Source organism: Chlamydotis macqueenii, chromosome 15, assembly GCF_036417535.1.
Source record: "Chlamydotis macqueenii isolate bChlMac1 chromosome 15, bChlMac1.mat, whole genome shotgun sequence".
Taxonomy (NCBI): domain Eukaryota; kingdom Metazoa; phylum Chordata; class Aves; order Otidiformes; family Otididae; genus Chlamydotis; species Chlamydotis macqueenii.
The window spans coordinates 7599085-7624531 of NC_141570.1; the positions used below are offsets into that span (position 1 = coordinate 7599085).

Consider the following 25447-nt stretch of genomic DNA (forward strand, 5'->3'; position numbering starts at 1 on the left):
AACCTAGTTAATTCAGGCAGACCAAAAATAGCTTTCCTCTGCTACAGACAAATACTATGAGCTGAATCAAATATTGTGACAGAACTACTTCCACTCAGGTTAACAGATTAGTATTTCAAAGTATCCACACAATTGTAGGCACAATTACAAACCAACACAAATGTTTATCATCAAACGGTAATTACTTGGAACAACAGATACTTGGAAAACTAGAAAAGCCACTTGTTCAGTACGCCATCTTATTTATATGATCTTCTGTTTTTAAAGGAAAAATTTAAAAGGCAAAACAAAAATCACACCTACTCCCAAAACAATCACAAGTATGTAACAGTCCAAAACAACATGCCTCTTAAATACACAGAAATAGCTGAAGTCTTTCCGGTCTATAGATACATGTTTAAAAAGTACTACATACGGCTCCTCAAGTCTGTTGTCAAGATATGCTTAGCAGCAATCAGAAGCTCCTTCCGGAGGTGTGCTGTTTCAGCTGGACAATTGGAAAGCAACTGCAACATTCCTTTTACCATTTGCTGAGAATATTTAGCCACTAACTCCTGTAACAAAAAATAACATTAATACAATTACAATGACATTTTATTTTAAGGCTTTGCTTTATATTTGCAACACAGTATTCAATTAAAATTCACTTGTTTCTCTTTAATAAGTCTTACTTGTAAAAATAAAATATAATAGCAATTTCATAAACGCCTGGGGCAGGAGGAACAGCACATTTTTACTCTGCATTCACATGAGAATACTCCTGAAAGGACAATCAAGTACAGTCCTGTCTTCAGATTTGCTACACAAATGCTCTTCTCTCCAATCCCTGACACGCTGCAGCCATGCTGGTTACTTGCCTGCATAAAGTAACTAGAGATCTGTTGCACTAAGAGTACGAAAAATGCAACCTACCTGGTAAATTCTTATGATGTAAGCCAAAAAAGACAGTGTTTTAATTTGAGCAGCGATAAAATCAGCATACAATTCCTTGTTGTAAAGTTTATGTTGCCTGAAATTAAATTGAACGGTGGTTATGATTTTGTTCCTCCTCTTTAATACCTTTGTTCAAAAAATTCAGGGAAGTTTCAAATTACATTATCTTGTAGTGAGGTTCTTGCTTCATAAGGGAATAAAATCACCATGGGAAAGCCCATTTTCAACAAGTTCTCTGCTATCCAAATTCCCAGCATCTTATGCTCTAAGCAGAAACGCACAGCTCTGAGCTAGTCATAGAATTTTCACCTTTCTACAGAAAGCCAAGCAAATACATCAGCATCAAACATCTGGCTCTGTTCCTCTAACTGGAGCAACTTTTTTCTCCAAGCAATACTCCCTCTCACAAACTTGTGTGTCTCTCTCAAGCTTCAATCACTTATTCAGATCATTCAAGCAGACAGGGAAAGATGGAGATCTTACTCCTGCTGCCCTGTTCAACACCACTTGCTGCTCCTTAGAGACATCTCTCTGAAGCAGGAGAAGCAGAACCCATATCTGCAACATCACAAGGCTTCACCTAACCTATACCTTGGGAGAGCAAAAATGTATCACTGGTGGTATGGTAAAGAATAAACAGCAGCCAGTGTCCTAGCTAACATGGGCTCCATCACATACTGTCTGCGGTAATACGGATTTCTGCTAGCGACTTCTATTTTTAAAAAATGCATTATTAAATAATAGATTTGGATCTACTGCACAACTATGGATTTCATCAGTGACATATAATTAAAACACCCAGATTTGCCAGTTACTTCATCTACAAAACTTTGACAATTTTAAGTCAAATAATCGTTGCTACTTTTGAGATTAGAAGCAGTAAAACTAAACGCAAAAATCACAGGATATAAAACAAAAATACTTTGGGCGATATTGAATGGCAAGTTTAAGTAGTTTACCCCAAATATCATCAAAGTATTGTTAAAATGCTCTTACCTTGCTTGAGCAGAAACCTGTATTATAATAGTGTTCATAATCAAGGGCACAAATTCAGCTACTACATTATGAATGTTCAGTTTGTAGAGCTTAAAAAAAAATAAAAAATATTATTAGAGAAATTCACAAGTCACACTTGCACTCAACTTATTTGAGAGCTAATCAGAAAATATGAAGAAATCTCAGTGGCTTGTTTTTAGACCATACTTTAAATCTCAAAAATATGTTACATTCATTTTCACAAATATGTTAGCGAGTAGAAGTTACACAAGCCATTCAGTAATAAAAAGTATTTACACACAAAATACTGGAGTATACTAACCTGATACATAAGAACAACTATAATAGGCAGCTCAGCCAAGACCTTTAGAGATAAAGATCCTCTGGGAATTATAGAATGCTGAAAGAGAGAATACATGTTTTATAAACAGTTTAATTATTAATTCAAAAAAGTATTTGAAACATATTTTTAAAGAAACTGCTCATTTTAATAGCACTATATTTAGCAATAATAACATTAAAAAGCACAAAACCGTTTGCAACTATAGTAAATAAAAATCCTGTAATTACAAGCTGCATAGAAAATACCTGAAAAGTTTCAATCAGCTTCTACAAATAAATCTTGATAAGAGAAACAAGCAAAAAGAAAACCTATTACCTTTACCTGCCCCTATGATTTGGGGTATTGTAACACAGTCTTATAGTTAAAAAGCGGTTAGCACACTCACTGTTCTTGTTTCACTATCTTCTCGCTCAGGGTTTACTTTCACCACAATTGTTGTAATCATGCCAACCATTTCGGGAGTAGGAACGGTGTTCTCTGGAATCACCTGAGGATTCTCAAAATACCGATTCTAGAAGCAAAGAGCAGAAGAAAAGTATAATAATGCTACTAATAGTCAAAAGGCCACTTATCTCATTGGAATTTTTCCATATAATTTCTCCCCATAACTTTTTGCAGACATGACATTTACACTGCAGTATCTAGTAGGACTACACACATATCCTGCAACCTTTTGCTCCCACTACAGCAAGAAGCAGAAAAGCATCCCTAACCAAGGTGGTTCTTTTGTTAAAGAAAAACATCCAAACAGATACCCCGTGTCAACGAGGGAGAACAGGCAACGGCCGCCGCAGAGACCATGCACACCAAAGAACTGTATCAGCTGGAAAATACATTACCTCACCCTTCCTTCAAAAAAATAATTTGGCTACATGGACAACACTGCAGTCAACTGATCAATGCTTTATTATATAAATTTACCTCAGTTTTCTCATACCAGTAATACTGTGCTAGAAACAGAAGGTTTTCTAATTCAAAACCTAAATGTCTCCATTTTTAGACATATTTTTGTTAAATATTTTTATTAAAAGTATATTTACTTTGTATCACCAGATACAAAAGTCATTATGCTACTATCTTTTACAGATAAAATTAAGACACAAATCTAGTTTTCTGACTATAGCAAAAGCAATTTAAGAAACAAAAAGCTTACCACTACTTTTGGAAGTTCCTTGTAAATCTGTTTCACAAAGTCCAAAAAATGATGGATCTAGGAAAGATTAAGTCAGTTTACCATTAAAAAAAAAAAAATTAAAAAAAAAATTCAATCACAACTTTAGAATCTCTGTATTAACAGTACAATTACATAAAATCTTTTCGTTACTACCAGAGTATATTTTTCATTACATTGAAAAAGAATCTAGAAGTGTTCTCCCATTTCCTTCTGTTCTACCAATATTAATTTGAACTGCACTTGGAAAGAATCAGATTTACCTATGATCTCAACATAATTCCAATACAGTATTATTAGAAATAATTAATATAAACCAACTAAGTTTTCCTAGAAGAAAATCAAGGAAAGAAAGCAATTGAATAAAAATGTAAACTTTCAAATACTCCTTCATGAGTCACAGGAGAGAAACAGGGGTAGGGGAAAAGACAATCATAACATTCCTTTCCAGGATTTTCACTTCACAAACTGAAAAGGCATCAATTGTTTTCCCTTTTGTTACTTTACTGCTTAGTCTAACCATATTGCCCATGAACACTTAAAGCAAAAACAACTAGACTTTAACATTTTTTTTTCCCCAGGGGTGTTAGCACTATGAAATCTTCTTTTAAAAATCACTTTAAGGTAAAAAAAAAAAAAAAAATGAAATGCATGATTACTACAAGTCAGCCAACATAAAAGGACAGTAGGAAAAAACAAAAAAACCAAACCAACCCACTTGAACAAAATAACAATTCTGAAGAGCATGGCAGTAAGTTCTATACCATGTAACAAGATTTACGACCTACTTCTTGGGTGATTGCTGGCCGGAACTGCTTGTGCAATTCAATAATTATTCTTAAGCAAATCAGTACATTTTCTTCATTCTCCGTCTGAAAAAAAAAAAAAAAAAAAAAAATCTTTAGTGAGCCTACTGCTGCACTCTTCAACTACTCCATAAGTACTTCAAAACCCTAGAAAATTATACCCATCTCAGCAGCCCACAAGTGCCCTATTAATATGAATTTGCATGAGCAAGATGCCTTTCCTTTGATAGAACTTTACCTTGTAGCCTTAAGACTATGGCTAAAATTAAATGTACGCCTACTGGAATGAAAAACAGAAGTTTAAACGACTGTATAGAATCGTACCGGTTTCTAATGCCCCACAGACAAAGGGATACAAGCGGGGCTGTTTACACACCAAGACACCTCCAAATACAGCAGGTTATTTTCCATGTGAATTGAAAACACTGTCACCTGAAGCCAAGTAAGAAACAAAACCAAATCTCTAGAATAAGGTATCTGCACTTACACAAGCCAGAAAAGCGTTCAGTAATTAAACATTGTCTAGCATGAGAAGAGTTGCTTGCATTTGTAAAATCCAAGTTTCTAAAGAGAAGAGAACATGCAGAAAACCTGCAGATAGTAAGATATCACACTGGGGAAGCCTAAATAGAATGCCCTTCTACTCTTGCTCTAGAAGCACAGCTATTTAAAATCCTACTCCCAGCAATATTTGTAGATGAAGAAAAAAAGAGGAAAATCTTTCTGAAAATTTGAAACAGTTTTAAGAGAAAAAAAAAAATACCTCTAGAAATCTAAACATCACAGACAGGATATTTTTGGTATGAAGACGAAGATGTTCATTTGTTGGTATTCTATGAATTATTTCAAGCACTAGCTTTCGAAGTTGCTGTAAAAAAAAAAGAAAAGCAAAAAAAAATAAAGGTATGATAGAACTTTTTAAAAGTCCACAAAAACAACTGCTTGCAACATCTTTTCAGTCTAACACTTCTGCATGCTTAAAAAGAAAATAAGCCATTTTACTTCATGCAGACATACGCTTACATAGAAACACATAATGCTTCCAAATTTTATAACTTTACAGTAGAAAAAAAAGCAAGTTATAAGACTTTTTTTAAGGAACTCAATTTTAAGTATTTAATGACATAGAACTTTTGCCTTTCATTTCACAGTAAGCCAGCAATTTGTAACAATGTGAAAAAGCCAATTCTGTTGCATCTAGTTTTTCATAATTTTCCATAGCAGCACAGATTTGCAAAGTTTATAAGTAACTTATTTAGAACTTGGACTTTCCCAATTTCACTCCAAACGACAGATCTAATTTAACAACCAAGTCTATACATAAATCAGTTCATTAGGTTAATCAAGTACTTCACTGAACAAGTAGTCTGCTGCACACATTGCAAAAATGTAAGAGATGCTCCACACAGTTTACCTGTGCTGGCTTCTCCTGTAGAAACTGAACTTCTCCATCCTGTAGAAAGGTGAGAAACCTAGGGATGATGTGTTCCAGGAATGTAGAATATTGAGGGGATGATGTCACATTCTGATTAAGGAAAAAAAAAGAGGAGGGAAGATAAATATGACAGACATTACACAGATGATATCAAGTTACGTTCAAAGCCGCTACTAAACGTTTTCAGTGACTTTTTAACAAATTCAGTGATTATGCATCTGCTGACTGCTGTGAGATGTGAGCAGCATGTGGCAACGATGAGATTAGATTGTGAGGCTATAATAGCACAGGAATGTATATAAAATTATGGAGGCTGTTAATACGTTTTAAAAGGCTTTAAGGGCTTTGCTTAACCACTTAAAGGTAATTGTTCGTGATAAAGTAGAACCTATAGCTTGCTTAATGTTCTTGCGTAACACCGACCTTTTACCTGACTGTAGGAAAAAGAAAACTCAAGAGAGCCCCAGAACCAGTTTGAGCTAGAAAAAGGAGACACAGTAACGACTAGCCTAAAGCACTGCCCCAGAAACAGGGAAAAGAACCCCCCCTAGAGACAAGACAAGGACCCAATGAAAAGTAAGAAGATCCAGACTCCAACATTAATATTGGACCAGACTGTGCTGTGAGGGGCAGGAACCCAAGTTGTAAGGATATAGTTGCCTAAAGATTTTGGTGTTCGAGGTCCCTCTCTGGAGGCACCCAGCTCAAGCTGCCTAAATTTGTGCACCATAGATACAACAAATTACACCTTTGTTTAGAAAGCCTTGATTGGATATTGAGAAGGTGAGCCTAGGGACAAAACTTTCATTAACAGAGCACTATCAGTGAAACAAATAAAAGTGAATACAAATTAATCTCTTTCCTTCAATCTCAGATCATAATATGCCTTTTTCTATTTTAACACTGTCACCTCACACAGAAAATAAAAGTGGCATAAGATACAGATATTTTAAATGAGGGGGGAACGAACACCACTGTAGATGTTCTTAACAAGAAAGACTGACAAGCACACTAACATTTCATTGTTCTAGGATTCCCAAGACTTTTCAGACACTGTTAAATTGAGATTTTAGTTATTTCTCCAAACGTGTACGTACATACATCACCCAAACCAAGAATTACTTTCCACCATGAAAACCATCTTGCACTACTGTCCACTTGTGAAGTCAAAAGAAATACTAGATAAGCAACCTTCCTCCACCTGCAACTGCTGCATCTGCCTTAAAAATAAACTAAATTAAAAAATCTAACTTGGCCACTGTGGGGTTTATTTGGAAACTCAGTTGTAGTTTATGTACGTACTGTTAGGCAATTCCCTGAAGTATCTGGGGTACAAACGCATACTGCGTATGTTAATAAAGATACAGACAAGAATACAGCATTCTTTTGAAAAATCTAACCAGCTATTTCAGGGGTCTACTCACATCAGTTCTTGATTAACATATAAGTTTTACAAAGCCTTTCATAGATTTCCACTACTATTCTCTGCTCTGCAGTAAGATTTCAAAACACGTAGCCACAAATCTCACTACACTAGGTCCTGTGCAAAAAAAAAGCTTTTTTATCTGAAGAGCCTTCAAAAAAGCAGACAGATATCATAAGTGCATAAAAACATTTTAAACGTATGTGCTGGTTTTAGCTACGACAGAGTTAGTTTTCTTCACAGGAGCTGGTACGGGGCTCTGTTCTGGATTTGTGCTGGAAGCAGCATTGGTAACGCAGAGATGCTTCAGTCACCGCTGAGCAGTGCTGATGCAGAGTCAAGGCCTTCTCTGCCTCCCACCCCACCCCAGCAGCGAGTGGGCTGGGGGTGCACAAGAAGCTGGGAGGCGGCACAGCCGGGACAGCTGCCCCCAACTGACCCAAGGGATATTCCACACCACGTGGTGTCACGCTCAGCACAGAAAGCTGGGGGAAGAAGGAAGGAGGGGGATGTTCAGAGTGATGGCGTTTGTCTGCCCAAGTAACCGTTACATATGACAGAGCCCTGCTTTCCTGGAGATGGCGGAACATCAGCCTGCTGATGGGAAGTAGAGAATGAATTCCTTGTTTCACTTTGTTTGTGTGCACAGTTTTTGCTTTACCTATTAAATGGTCTTTCTCTCAGCCCACAAGTCTTCTCACTTTTACCCTTCCAATTCTCTCCTCCATCCCACAGCGGGAGAGGGAGCGAGGGTGGTGCTTAGTTGCCAGCTGGGGTTAAACCACAGCAACGCAAGACAGGATATCAACCAACAGCAGATTAGCCTCCATCTTCTATTCACCTCAAAGGTGTTCTAAAAACAAGTACGTCTGTATCTTCTCCTATAGTCTTTCCAGTTTTGAAAGGATCCTAACCTCCCCAACTCTGTGCCATGAGAATGGTGGGAATTTGGAGGAAGGAAGGAAAGAAAGTTTCCAACAAGAAATGAAACAAGTGTTGCCGCATTCTTGGAAAGTGGCTCACAAATCCATCCAAGGAAAAGTATAAAGATAAAAGCTTCTGACCTTTACAGCTATTGGAAGCTGAAGTAGGCAATAGAGTCAATAAGGAGACTATGCAAACAGAAGATGAAAAGAAACCATCCAGCCTAACAACATGCAACAATAGTACCCACAACCTCCAAATGAGAAAAGGAAACTGAAATTAGAATGTGTATTTGTGTTTCCATATCACAGGCTAAGTGAGATGACTTCAAATAAAGCAAGTAAGGACAGGATATGTTATAGTGGTAGCACTGTTTTTTATTGCAACCTGACTAAAAATCTAGATACAGAGAGAATTACAGTGATTCTAAGATCTTGAACTTATTCTACAAAACAAGTTCTCTATAACTTTAGAATAGACACATAATAACTAAGTCTTCAACTAAAGTATAATTTCTGCTAACACAGGGTTGGCTTAACTTGTGTCTCACTCTTTTTGTGCTGCTCATCTAAGCTTGGCAGTTCATCAGTATGCAAAAGACAGCACCGGAGCCAACTCCACTCCTGATGGCAGATTCTGCATCTGACAACTCCTCCCTCACTTCTACACTGTGGAACTACTCAGAGGAATCAGAGGGGCTTTGTGAGGGCACAATACACATTTGAACCAAACAGAAGAAAGCTTTAAGTGTAGAGATTTCTATCATTCAACAAAATGGAAAAAAAAAATCTATTACTTCATTTATTTAAATGTTTACTGAATAAAGATTAGAGAATGAAACAGTTCTCTAAGTCCAAATATTGGAATTCTTCAATAACCTGGCTAATTCCTAAATACAAATCTAAAATCAATTACTTATAACAACATACCTCATAAGTCACAAAATACTAAGATTAATAGTTTAACCACATAACATCAGAAATCAAACTAACATATATTAAGCACAAGACAGACTGTCATTTCAGAATGTCAGAGTTTTTTGGTGGGGTTTTGTTGATTTTTTTTTATTTACCTCAAAATTCTCACTGACTTCTTGCATCATTTTCAATTTGGTTTCATCAGCTGAAAATGGGAATTCAAGCAAAAAAATTAAATGTAAAGCTACAACATGAAGGAAAACACCAGCCTCACTGATCAAAGAAGCAATCAGATCTTATCAGTTTAGCTATCATCGCCGAATCATAAGGCACACAGTTCTCACAAACAACCATCACACAACTGCACACGCACACAGCTCGCTCACTTCGGCTCATGCAAGCATTGCTCATCACTTTGCTTCTTCAAAAATCAAAACCCAAATGAAATTCAAAGTTAATTCAACACACACTTATGAACGGTCTAAACAATACTGCAATGATTGTGAAACAAACCATAGAAGAACTGTGACTTTCAGTAGAAAAAAGTATCTTACGTGTATTGACATCTGTAAGAGCAGCCACAAACTGAAGGTATTTTTTCATCAAAGTGGTTTGGTCCACGACCGTAGGCCCTTGTGCTGAAACAAATGTCATCTTGAAGGAAGATGGATCAGCTTTCAGTACGTAAAATTAAGACCAACACACCTACAAAAAAAAAAATTTAAAATAGATTTGTTAGTTTACATGGCTAGAAAAGAGCAGCTATCACATTCTTATCACATATCTACATCCATTCTTTTGAGGTGTTGAAGAGAATACATCTTTTCCAAAAACCACAGCTGTCACATTTACTTAGGCTTACAAATATAGTGCCTAGCATGTCCAGCGCTCAGTATCACAGGACCACACTTCGTGGTTACTGGGCTCTTCATGCCACAGCATAAACAATCACGAGTTTTGTGTGGTTTCGTTTCTCCCAGAAGCAGCAGCAGGCTCAGGGATGCCACGGCGCCGCACACCTGTTATCTGATCTTCAGACCCGGATGCATCCCAAACTTACAGCATCCCGGCAGGACTCTCGCTCCCAGAGATGCCAGAAGCCGTTCAGCCGTCACGACCTCCCTTTCTCGCTTGTAAAGAAACCTGGAACCAAATTCAGCTTGAAAGGCCGGCGACGTCTCTCCTCACCCCGGCGCTCTCCCGTCAGCTCTCCCACACAGCCCGCCTCAGCCGAACCGCCCTTCACGCCGCGATCACCAGCTGAAGGTGCCCCGCAGACACCCCCATCCAGTGCCCCCGCGCCTGCTCCAGGGCCAGGCTGCGGCCTTGCCGCCGGGCCCCGCATCCCCTCACCTTCCCCGCCGCAGAGCTGGCCGCGGCCTGGTCGCTCCCCGCTGTCAGGGCGCCATCACGCCGACCCCATCCCCGCCGAGGCGCCCGCCCTGTGAACGCAGGCATCCGTGAGCGACCGCAACAACGCTTCCTCCCGCCGGTCCCTCAGCCCTCCCAGCTACCGGCCCCTGCCCGAGGCCTTCGCCCGCCGCGCTGACGGCGCTCAGGCCCCATCCTCTTCCCCGCCCCTCGCCGGTTCCGCCCCGCAGGCCGCGCCGGGCCTCGCCTCGCCCCCTGCCGCTTCGCTTCGCTTCGCCCCACGCCCGGGCCCCACCGAGGCGCTGCCGCCGCCCCTACCGCTCCTCACCCCGCAGCTCCCCGGGCTCGGCCGGCCCCAGGCCCCCCTCAGCTCCCTCCTTTGTTGCCCGCGGAGGCCGGCGGCAGTGCAGGGGCGCAACGGAAGCGCCCGAGCTCAGTTCTTCCGGCCGCCTCCTCCCACTACCCGCCTCCCGCGGATCTACCCCGGTGGAGGCGGGCGCTGAGGCCCACGGCGCCGCCCGGGTTCCTCACCGCGGCCCGGGGCGGGGGCATCCGCAGCCCCCGGCCACCCTCTACGCTGCCCCAGCCGGGAAGGGCGCCTGCTAGCTCCCGCCGCTGCCGGGCCGCGCTGCCTGAGGCCTCGTCCTTCCCCTCAGCCGCGGGGTCTCCGCTAACGCAGCGGCCGTGGGGCGCGATGCCGCTAACAGCGGGCGCGGAGTTACCGCGGGCGGACGCGGCCGCTACTGGGTGTCCCCCCCCCTTGCCGAGAACCGCCCCGCCGCTGCAGCCCCGTGGCCCAGGGGAGCGGTGGCAGAAGCAGCTCCGGCGCGCCGGGTAATGGGGAGCAAACCCGGTAGAGGGGGACTGATCCATTTAAAAAAAAAAAAAAAAAAAGTAGCCAGGAGTAAGAAAGAGCATCGAATAAGTACTTAAAAAAAAATAAAACCAACCCTGCATGGCGTTTGTGAGAGCGGCTCTCCTGTTCTCCCCAGAAGCTCCCACCGCACACCTGGCGCTGCGGGCGCCTTGGGAAGAGCCGCCGGCCCGGGCGCCCAGCCACCGGGGAACGCAGCCCAGCTGCCCGCGGCTGAGGCGCCCTCGCACCGCCCGGGCCTGAAAAACACCGCACGTCTGCCATGCCAGCCACCGCACCGAAATACAGGCTCTTTCCCCAGCGCTCGCCCGCTGTGCCCACCCTCTCCGCAGACGGGCAGCATTTGTGTGGTTGGTTTTTGTTTCTTTCTTTTGGTTTTTTTTTTTTTTAAATCCCGGCGGTTTTGCAGCAGCCCGTTACGTTGGCAACACGACGCCGCAGGAACTTCCCCCGGGAGCGGCTGGTTGGGCGCTGCCGCGGGGGAGCGGCCCGGGGGGGCGGACGGCGGTGCCGCAGAACGGCGGGCGGCCTCGGGGGCAGGGCCCGGCCCCGGCTCGGCGACACCCGGCCCCGCGGAGCCTGCCCATGGCCCCCGCCGCCCCGAGCATGCTGCGGCTGCCCTGCCTCCTGCTGCTGCTGCTGCTCGGCCCCGCCGTCACGGCGGCAGGTAAGGGGCTGCCGGTCTGCGCCGTCATCGCCGCCGGGGAGCGGCTCCCGGGGAGCGGGCGAGGGGGGCAGAACTCAGGCGTGAGCTGCTTGACTGGTGGGGAGGGTGGTGGTTCCCTGCCCGGGCTTGCTGGGCATTAACAGGGGATAGAGGCAGCTCCGGGCACCGTCTCGCCTCCCCAGGCTTCATCGTCAAGCGCTGCGACCTCGGTGCCTGCAGCGAAGCTGGGGCTTCCCGGGCAGCCGGGGTTCTGCTTTGCACTTCCTAACCCAAAAGCTGCGTTCCCGCTTCCTCCGCTGACCCAGCACAGTGGGTCACAAGGTGCCCGGGCAGCCTGGCCCTCGCTGTGCTGCATTCTGCAAAGAGAGGTCGGAAACGTAAAAGAAATCACAGAATTGGGTTTTCATCCAGTCTTGCTCCACCGGTGACTCACTGGTGACCTTGGGCTAGCCACCTCATCTCCCACTGCTGCAGCTGTTGGGCTTCAGCACGGCCCTGGTTTGTAAAGCACGGTGATAACCTCCAAGGAGAAGTGCTAGATAAGCGTGAGGTAGCTGGCTGTTTTTCCCAAGTCCTGCTGAAGCAAAGCAGAGAGTAGCCTGAATCTTCTAGAGACCTGAAACCTCTCTGTGCCGGATTTCATCAAATCACAAACATTTCTCCATTAACTCAAAAATCTGAACTCAAGGCCATTCCTTGTGTTGTGAAATGGGAACAGTGGAGTTCTTGCTCAGGCAGTAATGTTACAGTTATTTCTCACAGTCTATTTACATCCAGATTTGCTCAACAGCTGCGATTTGTGAAATAAAATGTGGACACTAAGTAGATGCTTTAGATTCTCGTTCCGTCCCATCCTAAGCTGATGGATGCAGGCAAGGCAGTACAGGGTTAGCTGACCCCCATGCTCCCTCCACAGTACAGGTCACGGTTTTTAACACATTCAGGTCATTTAATCTTGTTGCAGTGCTGTGTTGTTTTTTTTTTTTTTAATTGAATGTATCCTTTTCATAAAACCCAACATGCGTAAAGGTGGCAGAGAAGGTAACGGTGAGCCATCCAAAGCAGCAGGGACGCAGTTGGCTTTCAGGGCTGCGAGCATTGTCAGCTCATGTCAAGCTTCTCATCCACCAGTACTCTCATGTCCTTCTCTGCAGGGCTGCTCTCACTCTCTTTATCTTCTAGCCTGTGTGGATACTGGGGGTTGCCTCAAGCCAGGGGCAGGATCTTGCACTTGCCCTTGTTGAATCTCATGAGGTTCACATGAGCCCACTTCTTGAGATTTTCCAGTTCTCTCTGGATGGCAACTGATCTGCCACTGGGGCATGGAAGAAGCTGGTACTGAGGTTTTTTTGTTCCTTAAGAGGAAGGTGGGAGAGATTTGTGGGTCAACAGAGCTGACAAAGGAATCTATTGGATGAAATCTTACCTGAGTTTGAAAGTTCATATTTTTTTAGGACAGAGATTAGAGCTGAGGTTGACTTTCTCCCAGTAGCTGGAATTTAGTGACCATGTTAGATCATTAGTGACACTGAACCTACTACCAGAGCGCCCAGCTCTGCCTATAAAACCTCATCAAAGTTTTTGTAATGTTCTAGTCTGAAGTTCCCTTCTACTATTGACATTTCTAGGAGCCAGTCGAACATGTTTTTTAATGCTACTTGTTTCAATTCATGCATACAAGCAACAGCTTCTGTTCCAGGTTTTTAAATGGGAAAAAAAAAAAAAAAAAAAAAAGGTGGTAAAGTCTTTGCTGGGATGATGAGATGAGTCTCATTGTGAGTCACATAACTATGGCTGACTAGTTAAAATGTGTAAACAAATAAATAAAATAAAAAATGCAACACAAGGTTTGTTGGGGTTTTTTTTTTCCTTCTGATTTCCACAGAGGAGTATCATCTGGAAATAACCAACAACGGTCCCATCACAACAGGAGCTCCAGCTACTGTTCACGCCCGTCTAAGTATGAAGAATGACAGCGTCACATCAAACTTGTATCACTTTAACTGGATTTATGCTCCTCTGATTCTGATAGAGAAATCCGAGCAGCAGTTTAACTCCGTGATTAATGTGACCGGTGAATTTCCTGGGACTTTTCCTGTATCTGTCTGGGTGACTCACAGAAACTGTTGGTTATGCCGGCCGGTTGCTAGAAATGTCACCGTGCTTCAGATTACAGGTAAAATGGCTTTACAACGTCTATGTCTTTTCAGGTGTTCAGTATACATCTGAATGCTTGCTGCCTTTGCTAGCATCAGAAAAACGAAAACCAGGCTTAAATACGGCTTCTGCCAACAGAGTTTGATTTGTGTAGCCCTTTGATTGAAGGTGGCTTTGGACAGATATTTGGGCCATACTGTAGTATACCTACATCGAGGAAGCAAGTGTGAGCCTGCTCGTGTTTCCCTGCCTCTGTCACTTAGAGAAACTGAGCTAGAGAGCAGATACTTCAGCAGCTGCAGCTCACACATCAGCATTGTTCAGTGATGTCCGGACTCCTAAAAACAGTGCTTCCTGTACTGCTTCCCAGCAGTTCTAGTCCTAAAGTTAGGATGTCCAGCAGCAGTAACAATATATTGATTTTCTCTGTTGCATGACATAGCAAAACCAGGCCATCAGCACAACAGAGCCATTACATTTTCTTTTAAAGCTCTGACTGTGTGTACTGAAATCAGATGTGAAGTCATAGCTGCGCTTCCAAATACTGCTAGGTGCAATTTCAGCTTACTGGGAATATTCATAACCATAAACAAGCATTTTTTGACAAACTGAACAATGGCACAGTATGGTTAACCTAATCTCCAATACAGAGATTGACATGAAATATCACCTGACAGCTTCCCACAAACCCCCTCTTTCAGAGACTGGTAACCACATCCCTCCAGCCACATGTCCTGGTGCTCTACTCAGGCACTCCAAAATAGACCCAGCTCCTCACCAAAGATAAGGACATGCATGAGGACAAAAGAGCTAACCACAGGGCATAGCTGACATTTTGGGGAATAGCTACTGAGATTTTTCTTTGAGAAAAACCAAGCTTATTCAATAAGTCTTTATAAAACACATATAAGTTGAGGGGAAACTTCTAGCAGCTTCTTGCTAGAAGCCTCTCCACCACCAAAACCCAAACACAATACATGAGATGTTTTCTGTCTTAAGAACTGCTGCCTTGCTGAAGACTACTTATTCCTTTCTCACTTTGCACTGTTTTACATTCTCATGTCACAAACAAGAGGGATAGAAGCTTTCTGTAGGTTTGAAAGGGAAGACCCCATTGTACCTTTCTGCCTTCTTCAAGAAAGAGTGCCCACAGGGGCTTCAGAGGGGCCCAGAGGCAGCTGCCAGTAGCTCAAAGAAGTTACAGCTCCAGGTAGTTCTGCATTACCAGCCCCAGTCTGAAGCAGTAGTTGTGGTTCTTGTTTGCGCATCATCTAGAGAACAGTTAACCAGATTTAATGAATTGTTAGTAGGGTAAGAGCCTGCTACTGGTAATTAATATCCCGTTAGTTTTATAATGAGCTGATAAGTGTATTATCATAATACCTCTTTGTTCATAGGTTAGAGAGGATTTTTAGATCAGCCTTTCCCAGTCCTTGTAAACAAGCTCAAGCATAGGATCTCTCACAGACATAGAAATCAAATTTTCACTCTTTCTGTATTCACAATATATAGTACATCTGTTGTTCATAGTAGTCAAACTTTAATTTCTGTGGAAGGAGCTAAAACTAAAAGACAAAATAACAGCAACATAAAATTCCCACAAAACAAACAAAAACTGCCACCCCAAATATGAAGCGTATGTATACTGGTTTGATATTTAATCCCTTGATCTAGATACTTGATGTTAATCTCAGTCCTTTTAAAATCAATAGTAACAAATTGATATTGACCTCAATCAGCCCAGGGTTATTTCTCTTTGTTCTATTAGAAGCTTTATCATGACCCACTGTATAACCCTAAATAAGTAATTTAATCTCCTTGCCTCACTAAGACATGTAACAACACTGAGTAATAGATATAAAATACACTTAACCACTTGGCCTAGGACACAAAGACTTACACAATACATTTTAAATAATGTTTTGATACTCACACAGCGCATGCTATGGAAGTGATATCTGCTGTCGTTCTTTCCCTGCCTTATTATTCTGCAGAATTTATCACAGGGAATCTTACCATTGCCCAGATAGAAGACAGTAGATTTATCACGCATGGTTCTAGTTCCTCCACGGGTGCTGTGACACGGATTTCTTTCTGTCTTCATGACCCAAGTCATTACTTCAAGTCAGCATCATTTGTCTACAACTGGGATTTTGGAGACGGGTAGGTGTGGTTACTTTTTTTGCTTTGCTAAGTATTCAAGATGGTTCTTGATTCAGATGCTCATCTAGAAAAAAAATCCTGATTAAATTATAGGACAAAGCATACACCTTGTCAGTTGGTACATTCTTAGCATGTCAGCCAGGTGAATTACAAAAACTTTGGCACAGAAGTCACTGCGTACTCACAAAATGGTGATGTTTTAAAGACCTAAATTTCATGTTCAAATATAAGCTCAGGTGTATTACTGTGTGTGCAATGAGCTGAACTGAACTGATTGAACTGGAAAAAGTAACTTATTGTAAATTGTTATTTCAAAACATCATTATGCCTGCAGATCTCCATTAGCAGGTTGTTTTTTTTGAATATGTGAATAATTTGTGCACTTAAGGGAAATGTAAACGGCATCCTGCCTTGTGGTTGGGCAGTGAGTAGCTGTTACTGTGACCCATAAATACACCATGGCTTGGTGAGGGTGAGGAGCTTTTGGAAGTGGATAGGTCTTTTTAATAATATGGAGGTGCACATGAGCACACACCTAACACTTACCTAATAACAAAACTGGGGCAGGGAGGGGAACAATATAGCTTAGAACCACCAGAAATAAACTCATGGGTACTATTTAGCCCTTAAGCCACCCTGCAGTAGGGAAGAAGAAAGACACTGAGTTACTTTCCTTCTCTGAGGACGAATATATGTCGAATACTAATACATGTATGCAAATAGAAGTGTAAGCTTTAGTCTTTGAATACTGTTTTTTCTTTCTTTTTTCTCCCCACCTCCTCTTAGTGCTTCAGTTAGCTTACAGTCCACCTCTATAAAAGTAGTTTTAATAATTTACTGACTATTCCTATTCCATTTTATGGATTCTTTTTGCATTAGTTTCTTTTAGCATTTTAGTTTCTTTACTTAAAAATGTATAAGTACACTTTGGGTCTTATACTGATTGTAGTTTTATTGGTAATGCTATAGACATTAATCCTCATTGATATGGACATAAAGTAGAATTAGAATCACAGCTGACTGTAGCATTTTCTATAAAGAAAATATATTTCAGCTTGCTCCTTTTTAAATCAGAAATATGCAAGGACTTGGTAAAAGGCAATTTGGATTCTAAATCTTTTCCTGTTGCACATAGAGTTTATCAGATTACCAAGGAGCCCTTTGTCTACTATAACTGCTCTACCATGGGGAATCGCACGGTGCATCTGAAAGTCATAGCTGAATGGGAGCAAATTGGAAGCATCATACGTGAAAGAGAAATGGTGCAGAAAACTGGTGATTTTACCACTGCTCTGGAGCTGTTAGGTAATTATAAAACTTTGCACATAGTGCACGGAGTGTGGGGGGGAGTTGAGAGAGAGACTGCGTAGTCTGGTCCGATCGGGGCTGAACTACGACAGCTATATATGTACAGATACAATCTAGCTTTCATGTCATAATACAACTTCAGCATTGTTTCATGTGCAAGAACTGGTCAACGTTATTCAATGAAGGGTTCCATTGCGAAATGGACTTTGTGCTGTTCTAGTGCAGAAAAAGTGGGAGAAAATATATAAAATCTTCTGTTTCTTTTTCATTTGTTTCTTTTCATGTGTTTTGTAGAAGTCTCACATACACTTAAAACTTACAATAAAGTCTAAGGCAAGTAGTATATGTGTGACTGATGGAGCTAAAATCTGCAAAGCCTAGGAAAACAAACCTTTACTGGAAAACCAGTCAATTTCAAGTTTACATGTGGAGCATTACATGCTTTTTTTCTTCCTCTCAGATGCTGTTAAAAGTATTAATGTAGTGGGCTCCAGAGAGACTCACGTAATGGAAAACTTGAGTTTATCTCTTCATATCAATGGCACGTAAGTAGCAAATGCAACTTCTTTCCCCAAAAAGCATTTAAGTGTTTTTCCCCACTGTTTCCTTAAAATAATCAGTTGCACCCCACAGAACTGTTTCTTAAATCAAAAAAGAAACTTCCTTTGAACAAAATGCTGTTGAATATTGCTTTTTCCTGAGTTGAAACTCCATGAACTCTTAAGAGCCTGAAAGAGCTGCATCTTTACAGAAAAGTAGAATCCTCCTACTTAAAGAAAATGTTATTTTTATATCTTTGTAAAAAGAATGTTAAAAGAGAACTAGCCAGAGAATGATAGTGGGAAAACTTACAATTTAAAACTTCCTTTTGAATTTTTCTCCTTGGCCAATTTCCCCACCATTAAATTAAACTGTATTCAGAGTGGTGTTGCACAGCAGTGATCCTTGCCTGGCACATGGGAGTAGGGGGTTTGGGGAATAATTTTGGCACAGTTAAGATTACCACAAGATGAAAAAACAGAGAGGCTCCATGCAGTGAGGAATATAGGAGAGTCATGAACACCCTCAATTCTACAACAAGCTCTCTCAAGCTGCAGTATTTGGAACACATCAGAGCTTTTTTGTATGGCAGAAGCATTTTAAATACCACTGAAGCACTCAGGAAAGTGCCTTCACCACAAACACTCCGTGACCATAGAAGTCATTTACTCTCCCGAAGAGTGACACTTTCGCGTTCTGCTACTGGGAGCTATTGAGGCTAATAGTGGATTTAAAAAAAAAATAGAGCAAGGCTGTTAGTATGGAGGTAGGATAGAGCGAGCAGCACCCAACACAGGCAGTAGCCAAAGGTATAAATAGTCTCAATAGACAAAGCAGCACAGTTTGCATTCAGAAAGTGAATGGCACATTGGCAGGAGTGGAAACTGGAGATGGCATACAAGTAAATGTGAACAGCCAGAAACCATTACAAGCAAATCTGAGATCCCTAAAAGCAGGCTTGGTTTTAGGATGGACAATGTTTGCCTGACCTAACTGCCAAGCCACAGGACCAGGACTGATGCAATAGGAGTTTATGATAGAGAAGCGATGACGAAGGCTTGCGAGACAGGTTATCAAAACCAAACCTAGAAAATAAGCTAAACATATAAACATTAGCAGAGAATGTCCTGGAGAGTTAAGGAACAAAATGCTAATAAGATAGGATAAAGAAAAGCTCTATCTGTTGTCAGAATCAAAGTCCATAGTGCGTAAGGTGAGTCCAAGCAGAATCAGTTGGAACAAGGGTCTAAAAATGTAAATAAAAGGCATCAGCTGGGCATTGTGAGGAGACATATGGCCATAAAGTGGATGGCACCTAGATTGCTGGATAGGAAATAAAAACATTTTGTTATTTTAAGGGAGTACTGTGATCCCTGCAATTTATTTGCCTTTTCCAGCTATTAGTCCATGGGACAAAGCTCATCTTACATTCTTTCCAGTTTTGATTGTGGGGTTTTTTTCATCAGAAAAGTCTTGGGTGTGCTTTAGTAGCACAGAGAGTAATTTCTTCTATGTGAGAAGAACAAAGGAAAAACAACCTATACTCCCTTGGAAGCGCAGGGGAAAAAAGATTCCTTTTATCTTTATTGGAGAAGGACTACAGGGTTTTCTACACATGATGGCCTTGCTACGACCCACACCGGTATTCAGGTCTCAGCTGAAAGGCTTGCTTTTATAGAAGCATCACAAAGAACTTTTTCAATTGGCAAATACTATAAACCAAACAATTGTGCAGTTAATGACTTCTCTGTTTGTATTTAGATTAGCTTCGTTATTTTAAAAATTACTATGCTGTTTTAACCAAGTGATTCATCAGCTCTCAGATGAAATTTTGGTGAAGTTTTTACCTAATTTTTTTTTTTCTTTTTGCTCTTGTCATTTCAGCCCTCCACTGGCGTTATGCTGGCTTATAAAGTCTGAGTGCATTCCACTTGAAGGTGAAAAATGCCATCTGGTGGTGATTAATGGCTCCTGCTACAATCTCAGCCATACCTTCAGTGACGCTGGGCAGTACTGCCTGAGCGTCAGAGTGGAGAACGGCGTGACGATGCTGCAGACGTACCATGGAATAAAAGTGTGGCCAACAGGTGAGGAGCAGCTGGAGTCTGAGCAGCACGGAGTCCCACCTGCTAGGGAAGAGGCAGGCTCAAACATGGCAGGGTCAATCACTAGCCTGCAGATGAGGTTTCTGGAAACTGGTATAGATCCCTAAAAGCAAAGGAAGCAGGAAGAGAAAGGAGAGCCTATAATGTGCCTACTATAATTGCTCTGAGCTTCTTGCATCCTGCTGAACCCTTAGTCTCAAGAGCATCTTGAAGCTAATGAGTTTCCTGGGAAGGCTGAGTTACTTAAATTACATAATTTTCAGTTTAAATAGTCTGGCTCTTGTAGTTAGATGATAACTAGGAAAACGTATGCATCTATAACACTCCGTTAATTAAGCAGTTTCAATTCTTTTTATTTAGTTTAGTTATGTTTTTTTTCAAGGGTAGATTTTTCTTGGCCTCCATTTCATTACAAGTTTCTGCCCCCTGAGTCAGAAATCCCTGCTGGCTCCCCATGCACGCTCACACATGTTCCTCTTGGGTCATCTGAGAAAGTAGTTAGGCGGCCACCTGAAGAGGACCTGGCCCGGGCACAGCCAGGCTGTGATGCAGAGTGGTTATACCATCTCACCGTGGGCCAGCCCTCCTGCACACTCAGCTGCGGGCAGCTCACTCCAGAAGGCACTGGTGTGCAGTCAGGGCTGAGTGTGCAAATCCCCTTTGCTGGAAGCTGCTGGCTGCTGTGAAGATGAGGTTCCTTCCTGTCCTATTGAGGTACCACAGAGACACAAAAACACCCTGAGGAGTTAGGGCTAACATATGTACCTGGGTGGGTTTTTTGGGGCTGTTCAAGGGAAAACAGACTCAAAAAAGAAAAGACCCTTACAACTTCCCAACCCCACATTCCCACATCTGAGATTTCAGAAAGACGTGAAGTGTTCTGGGCTGAAAAAATTATTCCATTACATGCATGTCCTTTGTTCTAAAAATATGAAAAGTTCTCCTAAAACATCATTTCCTTCTCACTCTTGCCCTTCTCAGTGCATTGTATCACTCCAGGAATGTCCCCTTGTGCTCTTTCCTAGGGATCCACCCAGCTTTCTTTGTCCTGCTCTGCATCGCCCTGGTTTCAGTGACGCTAGGACTGGTGCTGTACACGACTTTTCGAAGTAACACACAACAAAAAGACCTTGTGGAGGTATTTGGTTACTTTTACTTTGAACTGGGGTAGTAATTAGATACTTTTCAGCCTGTCCCTTCTTTAATCCCCCAGCAACCAGAGCAGGAGGGAGCGTTTCCCTGGTATGTCTGATCCGTTCCATGGAAAAATCTGAACAGTGTAGGCAAACACTTTAAGCAACAGGCATGCTTCTGGCTTCTTGTGAAGAACTATAACTATCCTTCAAGTTGCCAGGGCTATCATGGGCAGTTTGTTAATATTTCCAAGCAGGTGCTTACATTGAAGTATCCCTTCCAGAGGATCTTCCTCAGAGAGGTTACATGGCAGAAAGCAGGGGGCTAGCGAGAGGATACAGGACAGTAAAAAAGGGTGTGGATGTTACCCAGCACTAAATCGTCACTTGACCCTAGTATGTGACCTTCATCTCCCCAGCTCCCTTCCATATCTGGTCTAGATTTCACTTGCTATATTATCATATTTGTAATAAGCATGAGCTCCTAAATCAAAGGTAGCTTTCTTGGCCCCTTGGAAAGTACCTAATACACTTTACATGAATAACGTACCTCTAGAGAGACTGCCTGTGAGCCAGGTGTGCAGCAGGTATAAACCAGAAGTCTATGTGAAGTTGGTGACTGAAACTGGTTGAGGACTAAATGCCATTTCTGGCCCAAAATATTCTTTCTGGACTCATTTGAGCCAGTAGAACCTGAATTAAAATGGATCTCTTTGATGTTCCTTTTCCAGGTAGCTGACTTTGACTTTTCTCCACTGTCTCATAAAAACCCGTCTTCTCATTCGGAATCAGGCTGCAGCCAGATATGTTGCAGATCGTGTTCTCTTTGGTCATCTCAAGAAGCTGCCAGGGAGAGTCATGAACTTCTACATTCTTTTTACAAGCCAGTCAAAATGTACACAGTGTAAAGAACACAATTGCACATTGGTTACACAAACTGCCAAGTTTAACTTTTCACTTAGGATGAGTTAAAAGCCCAGTGCTGCATGCATGGTTTGGTTTTGCCAATGCAATGAGGTTAACCACTTTAAGTCCAGCACTTGAGTGTTTCATTCTCTGAACTAAAAAAAAACTACAAGCCCTAAAACACAGTAAAAGTAGCTTTGTATTTTTAAATTATACGGGTGTATACATTTACAGGTGTAAATGCACCATTTTAGTCTTATGAAAGATTGTTTTATGTGCAGGTTTGCTAAACTCACTACCTCTTGTAATTTCTCTGTTCCTTCTGCTGTCTGTTTCAAAGAAGAAAATGCTTAAGACAAACATACCTCTCTTTCCTGTGTTACAACAATATACTGGAAATGGAAGTCACCCAAAATGCAGTTGAATGTGTATTTGTTCTAAAAAAGAAGCGGACTTGTCCTGGTTGAGAAAGGCCTAGGTGCTTCCAATGAACCAGACTACCTAATCATGTTGGCTTTTTTCCTCCTGTCTTAAACAAAAAAAAACCCTTGTTTAAGTTAATGGGATTCTGTGGGACTGTAGTGGCTGGTGCCCTGCTCATGGAGAGCTAGCTGCTATCAGTAGTCTGGTGGGATTGCAACATGTGCTGAAGAAGACCCCACATCTCCAACATTTTGTGAAGTAGTACATAGCTCTAATCTGTATAAGTAGCTTCCCCCCTCCCCCCAACCTCTACATTACTTTCTTGCTTATGTTACTACACAGCTACTCACCAAACATCCTCTTCCAAAAAACACAACAACCAGTAGCTCAAAGCTACTCAACAAAACATCAAATCCAAATTCATAGTCAATGTTCAAGGCTGTATAAACTCCGTGCCTGTTGCAGACTGTCTTCCACTCTGACCTTCCTGCTCACCCAAACTTCACCCCTGCCAGGATGCATTTCATAGTACCCTGGAGGCTTTTAAACAAAAGTGCCTTTGTGGTCATTTCTTTTTTTAAACCTGACACACCTTCCCCACCTCTGATTTAAAGCCTATGGGTATTGTGGACTTGGGGTTTTTTAAGTACATCATAATTTTATAAATGCACTGATTGGGAGATAATGTGAGGGGATTGACCATAAGGTTTTTGAGGTGCTCATCTCACACATTCAACTTCTGCCTTTCCTCAGAGAAGCCCAGAGCTTCAGTTCATCTGTAAACAAAATTACATGACCTCGGAATGGCTTTGTTAATTAACCTGATACATTCAAATTAGAATAGGGTCATCTAAGATAACAAATGATGCAGTAAAACTAGGTTTTTGTCAAAAAGTACTTTCCAAGGCAGAACTTCCTCTTTTTTAAAGATAAATGTACTTATAAGCAAGCTTGTTAATTAGGTGTAGTATCCTCTGCATTCCTTCTCAGTGCCCTGGTGTCAAACTCTTATCTTCAGTCATATTCAGTCACTGTTAAAAATGTGCCTCTCCTTGGGCTAGCAAAGGACCTACTGTTCTTGAGAGCTTCAGCTTTATTGCTTATTCCTGAGATCCCAGCTATCTGAGCCACAGCCAAAGGTACGTGACTTGTTCTGGGATGTCAGAGTGTTCTGTAAATGGCTACATGATCCTTGGGCACTGGAAATAACAGATTTCTGATGTGAAAAATGCAACTCGAAGTGATGGTGGCCCTAGACAGACTGCACAGCACCTCTCTGCAGCCAGAAGTTTAGTTTGGGCTGCTTCTTTTATTACGTTTGTGACAGACATGTGGCCCCTGCTGCTGTAATACACCTAAAGATAACCCCTTGGCACACTGATGAATGTGTAAAAAGCCCTTTCTTCTCCATATTGCAAAGACTCCTAGCAAAGACAGTAGCTATGAGAGATCAGACTCAGTTGTAGCTACCTGAAACAGGGGTCATTTGGGTTGGAGGAAGATCATATCGAAGCAGTAAGATCTAAGCTCTGTCTTCCATTAATACCCAGCTGGTTCAAAGGGTATCATGGGGTGTTAGGCCACAAACATTGCTTCTTTGGTTTTGTGCCTCCATGCTCTCCCCAGTACATCTCAGCTGAGATATGACTGATTGTGTCAAACCTGGCTAAAGTGGTTATCAACCACTGGGCAAAAAAAAAAAAAAAAGAGGGACATGGAGTTAGTGATATGAAAGACAGGCCTAAGAAAATGCCCAATTTCCTATTGAGGAAAACACAGCAAATGTCCTTCAGAAGAATATTGGCTCTTGTTCTCTTCCTAAAATGAACAAAGGATAGCAAAGGAGTCAAATGATTCAGAAAGGTAGAAAAGATCAAGCACTGCAAAGTGGAAAGTCAACACTATCAAATAGTGGAAGACATTATTCAAGAGCAGATGGAAAAGAATTGAGGTGAGAAAGACATCTCTTGCAAAAAAATAAGCACTGGAGAAAGTACATTTAAAAGGTCATGTCAAGAAGCAAATTAACGAAAAAAATTTAAACAACCTTAACAAATTGAGGTATAAGTATGAGAAATATTCACACGAACATGTTCCTGAATCCAATATGAAACTGCTTCCTGCACAAAAGACTGATCTGTGGGTTCAATAAATGCCTCTGAAATTGAAGACAAAAGGTAATTGAGCGGCTCAGGGTATAGCAAGGAGATTAGTGGGACGTAACAGGGATCAGCAGGAGGATTCATTTTGTCAACCTTAGAAATCGATGACCTGGAAAAAGGAATGCTCAGCAAAACGATAAAACTCAGTGATTCAAAACAAGAGTCCAGTGAATGCAAAGCCAAAGAGCTATTCATTGCAGGTGATAAGCAAGAGTGGGAGCAGATAAGAAGTTTATGCAATGAAAATTAATTACAAGGAAATGCATTTGAGGACAAAAACGTTCTGGAAAGGCAGAGTATAAAAATGCAGAAGAACTCCTGTTACTCTGTAATTTGTCACATAAACAATGGTACCAGTTTGTGCAGTAGATGTGGGGACCAATTAGCCCTTTATCTTAACAGCAGAGCACAGGGCTCAGACACTGAGTGGGTCAAGGCTGAATTCTGTCTTTCATCTCTGGAAAGCAGACTACACAACCCAAGCTGTGACAACAGTTTGAATTCGCAAGACCTCTGTTGCGTTTGCTGGATGCTGCAGGAATGGAAATTGTTTCAGCAAGAGGAAGGTGAAGAGCTTCATATTTAAATGCTCAGCATTATTATTAGATAATCAGCCAACACTTCACCTTGATTTTGGAGAGCCTGCACCAGTTTCCGTGGAAACTGAAGTGCTATCCTGCAGCTGTCACA

The 25447-nt window shown here is 41.8% G+C and overlaps 2 protein-coding genes across 6 annotated transcripts in view; one reads left to right on the forward strand and one right to left on the reverse strand.

The window, feature by feature from the left end:
• The window catches only part of TRRAP (transformation/transcription domain associated protein), a 95747-nt gene extending 85332 nt beyond the window's left edge, over positions 1-10415 (reverse strand). For 4 of the 5 annotated variants that reach the window (XM_086759305.1, XM_086759303.1, XM_086759304.1 and 1 more), the window contains exons 1-12: positions 10302-10415; positions 9503-9653; positions 9104-9153; positions 5664-5774; positions 5013-5117; positions 4232-4315; positions 3426-3482; positions 2658-2783; positions 2252-2329; positions 1930-2018; positions 913-1009; positions 416-554 (exon numbers count right to left, since the gene is read on the reverse strand). In XM_086759305.1, the coding sequence (XP_086615431.1) occupies positions 416-554; positions 913-1009; positions 1930-2018; positions 2252-2329; positions 2658-2783; positions 3426-3482; positions 4232-4315; positions 5013-5117; positions 5664-5774; positions 9104-9153; positions 9503-9602 (1036 nt within the window). In that variant the 5' untranslated portion in view covers positions 9603-9653; positions 10302-10415. Of the gene's footprint in view, positions 1-415; positions 555-912; positions 1010-1929; positions 2019-2251; positions 2330-2657; positions 2784-3425; positions 3483-4231; positions 4316-5012; positions 5118-5663; positions 5775-9103; positions 9154-9502; positions 9654-10008; positions 10069-10301 lie in introns of those variants that run through there. The other variant, XM_086759302.1, reaches the window with a different exon arrangement.
• A 1159-nt stretch (positions 10416-11574) lies between these two features.
• TMEM130 (transmembrane protein 130) lies at positions 11575-22580 on the forward strand. Its single transcript, XM_086759967.1, has 8 exons — positions 11575-11860; positions 13746-14036; positions 16012-16180; positions 17316-17485; positions 17949-18033; positions 19913-20115; positions 21159-21271; positions 21998-22580. The coding sequence occupies exons 1-8, from the start codon at positions 11779-11781 to the stop codon at positions 22172-22174; spliced, it is 1290 nt and encodes a 429-aa protein (XP_086616093.1). The 5' UTR covers positions 11575-11778; the 3' UTR covers positions 22175-22580.
• The last annotated feature ends 2867 nt before the right edge of the window (positions 22581-25447 follow it).

Coding starts and splice junctions, on each gene's coding strand:
- TMEM130 (XM_086759967.1), top strand. CDS start 11,779: ATGGCCCCCGCCGCCCCGAGCATGCTGCGGCTGCCCTGCCTCCTGCTG. Junction 11,861..13,745: donor CCCCGCCGTCACGGCGGCAG/GTAAGGGGCTGC, acceptor TGATTTCCACAG/AGGAGTATCATCTGGAAATA. Junction 16,181..17,315: donor AACTGGGATTTTGGAGACGG/GTAGGTGTGGTT, acceptor TGTTGCACATAG/AGTTTATCAGATTACCAAGG.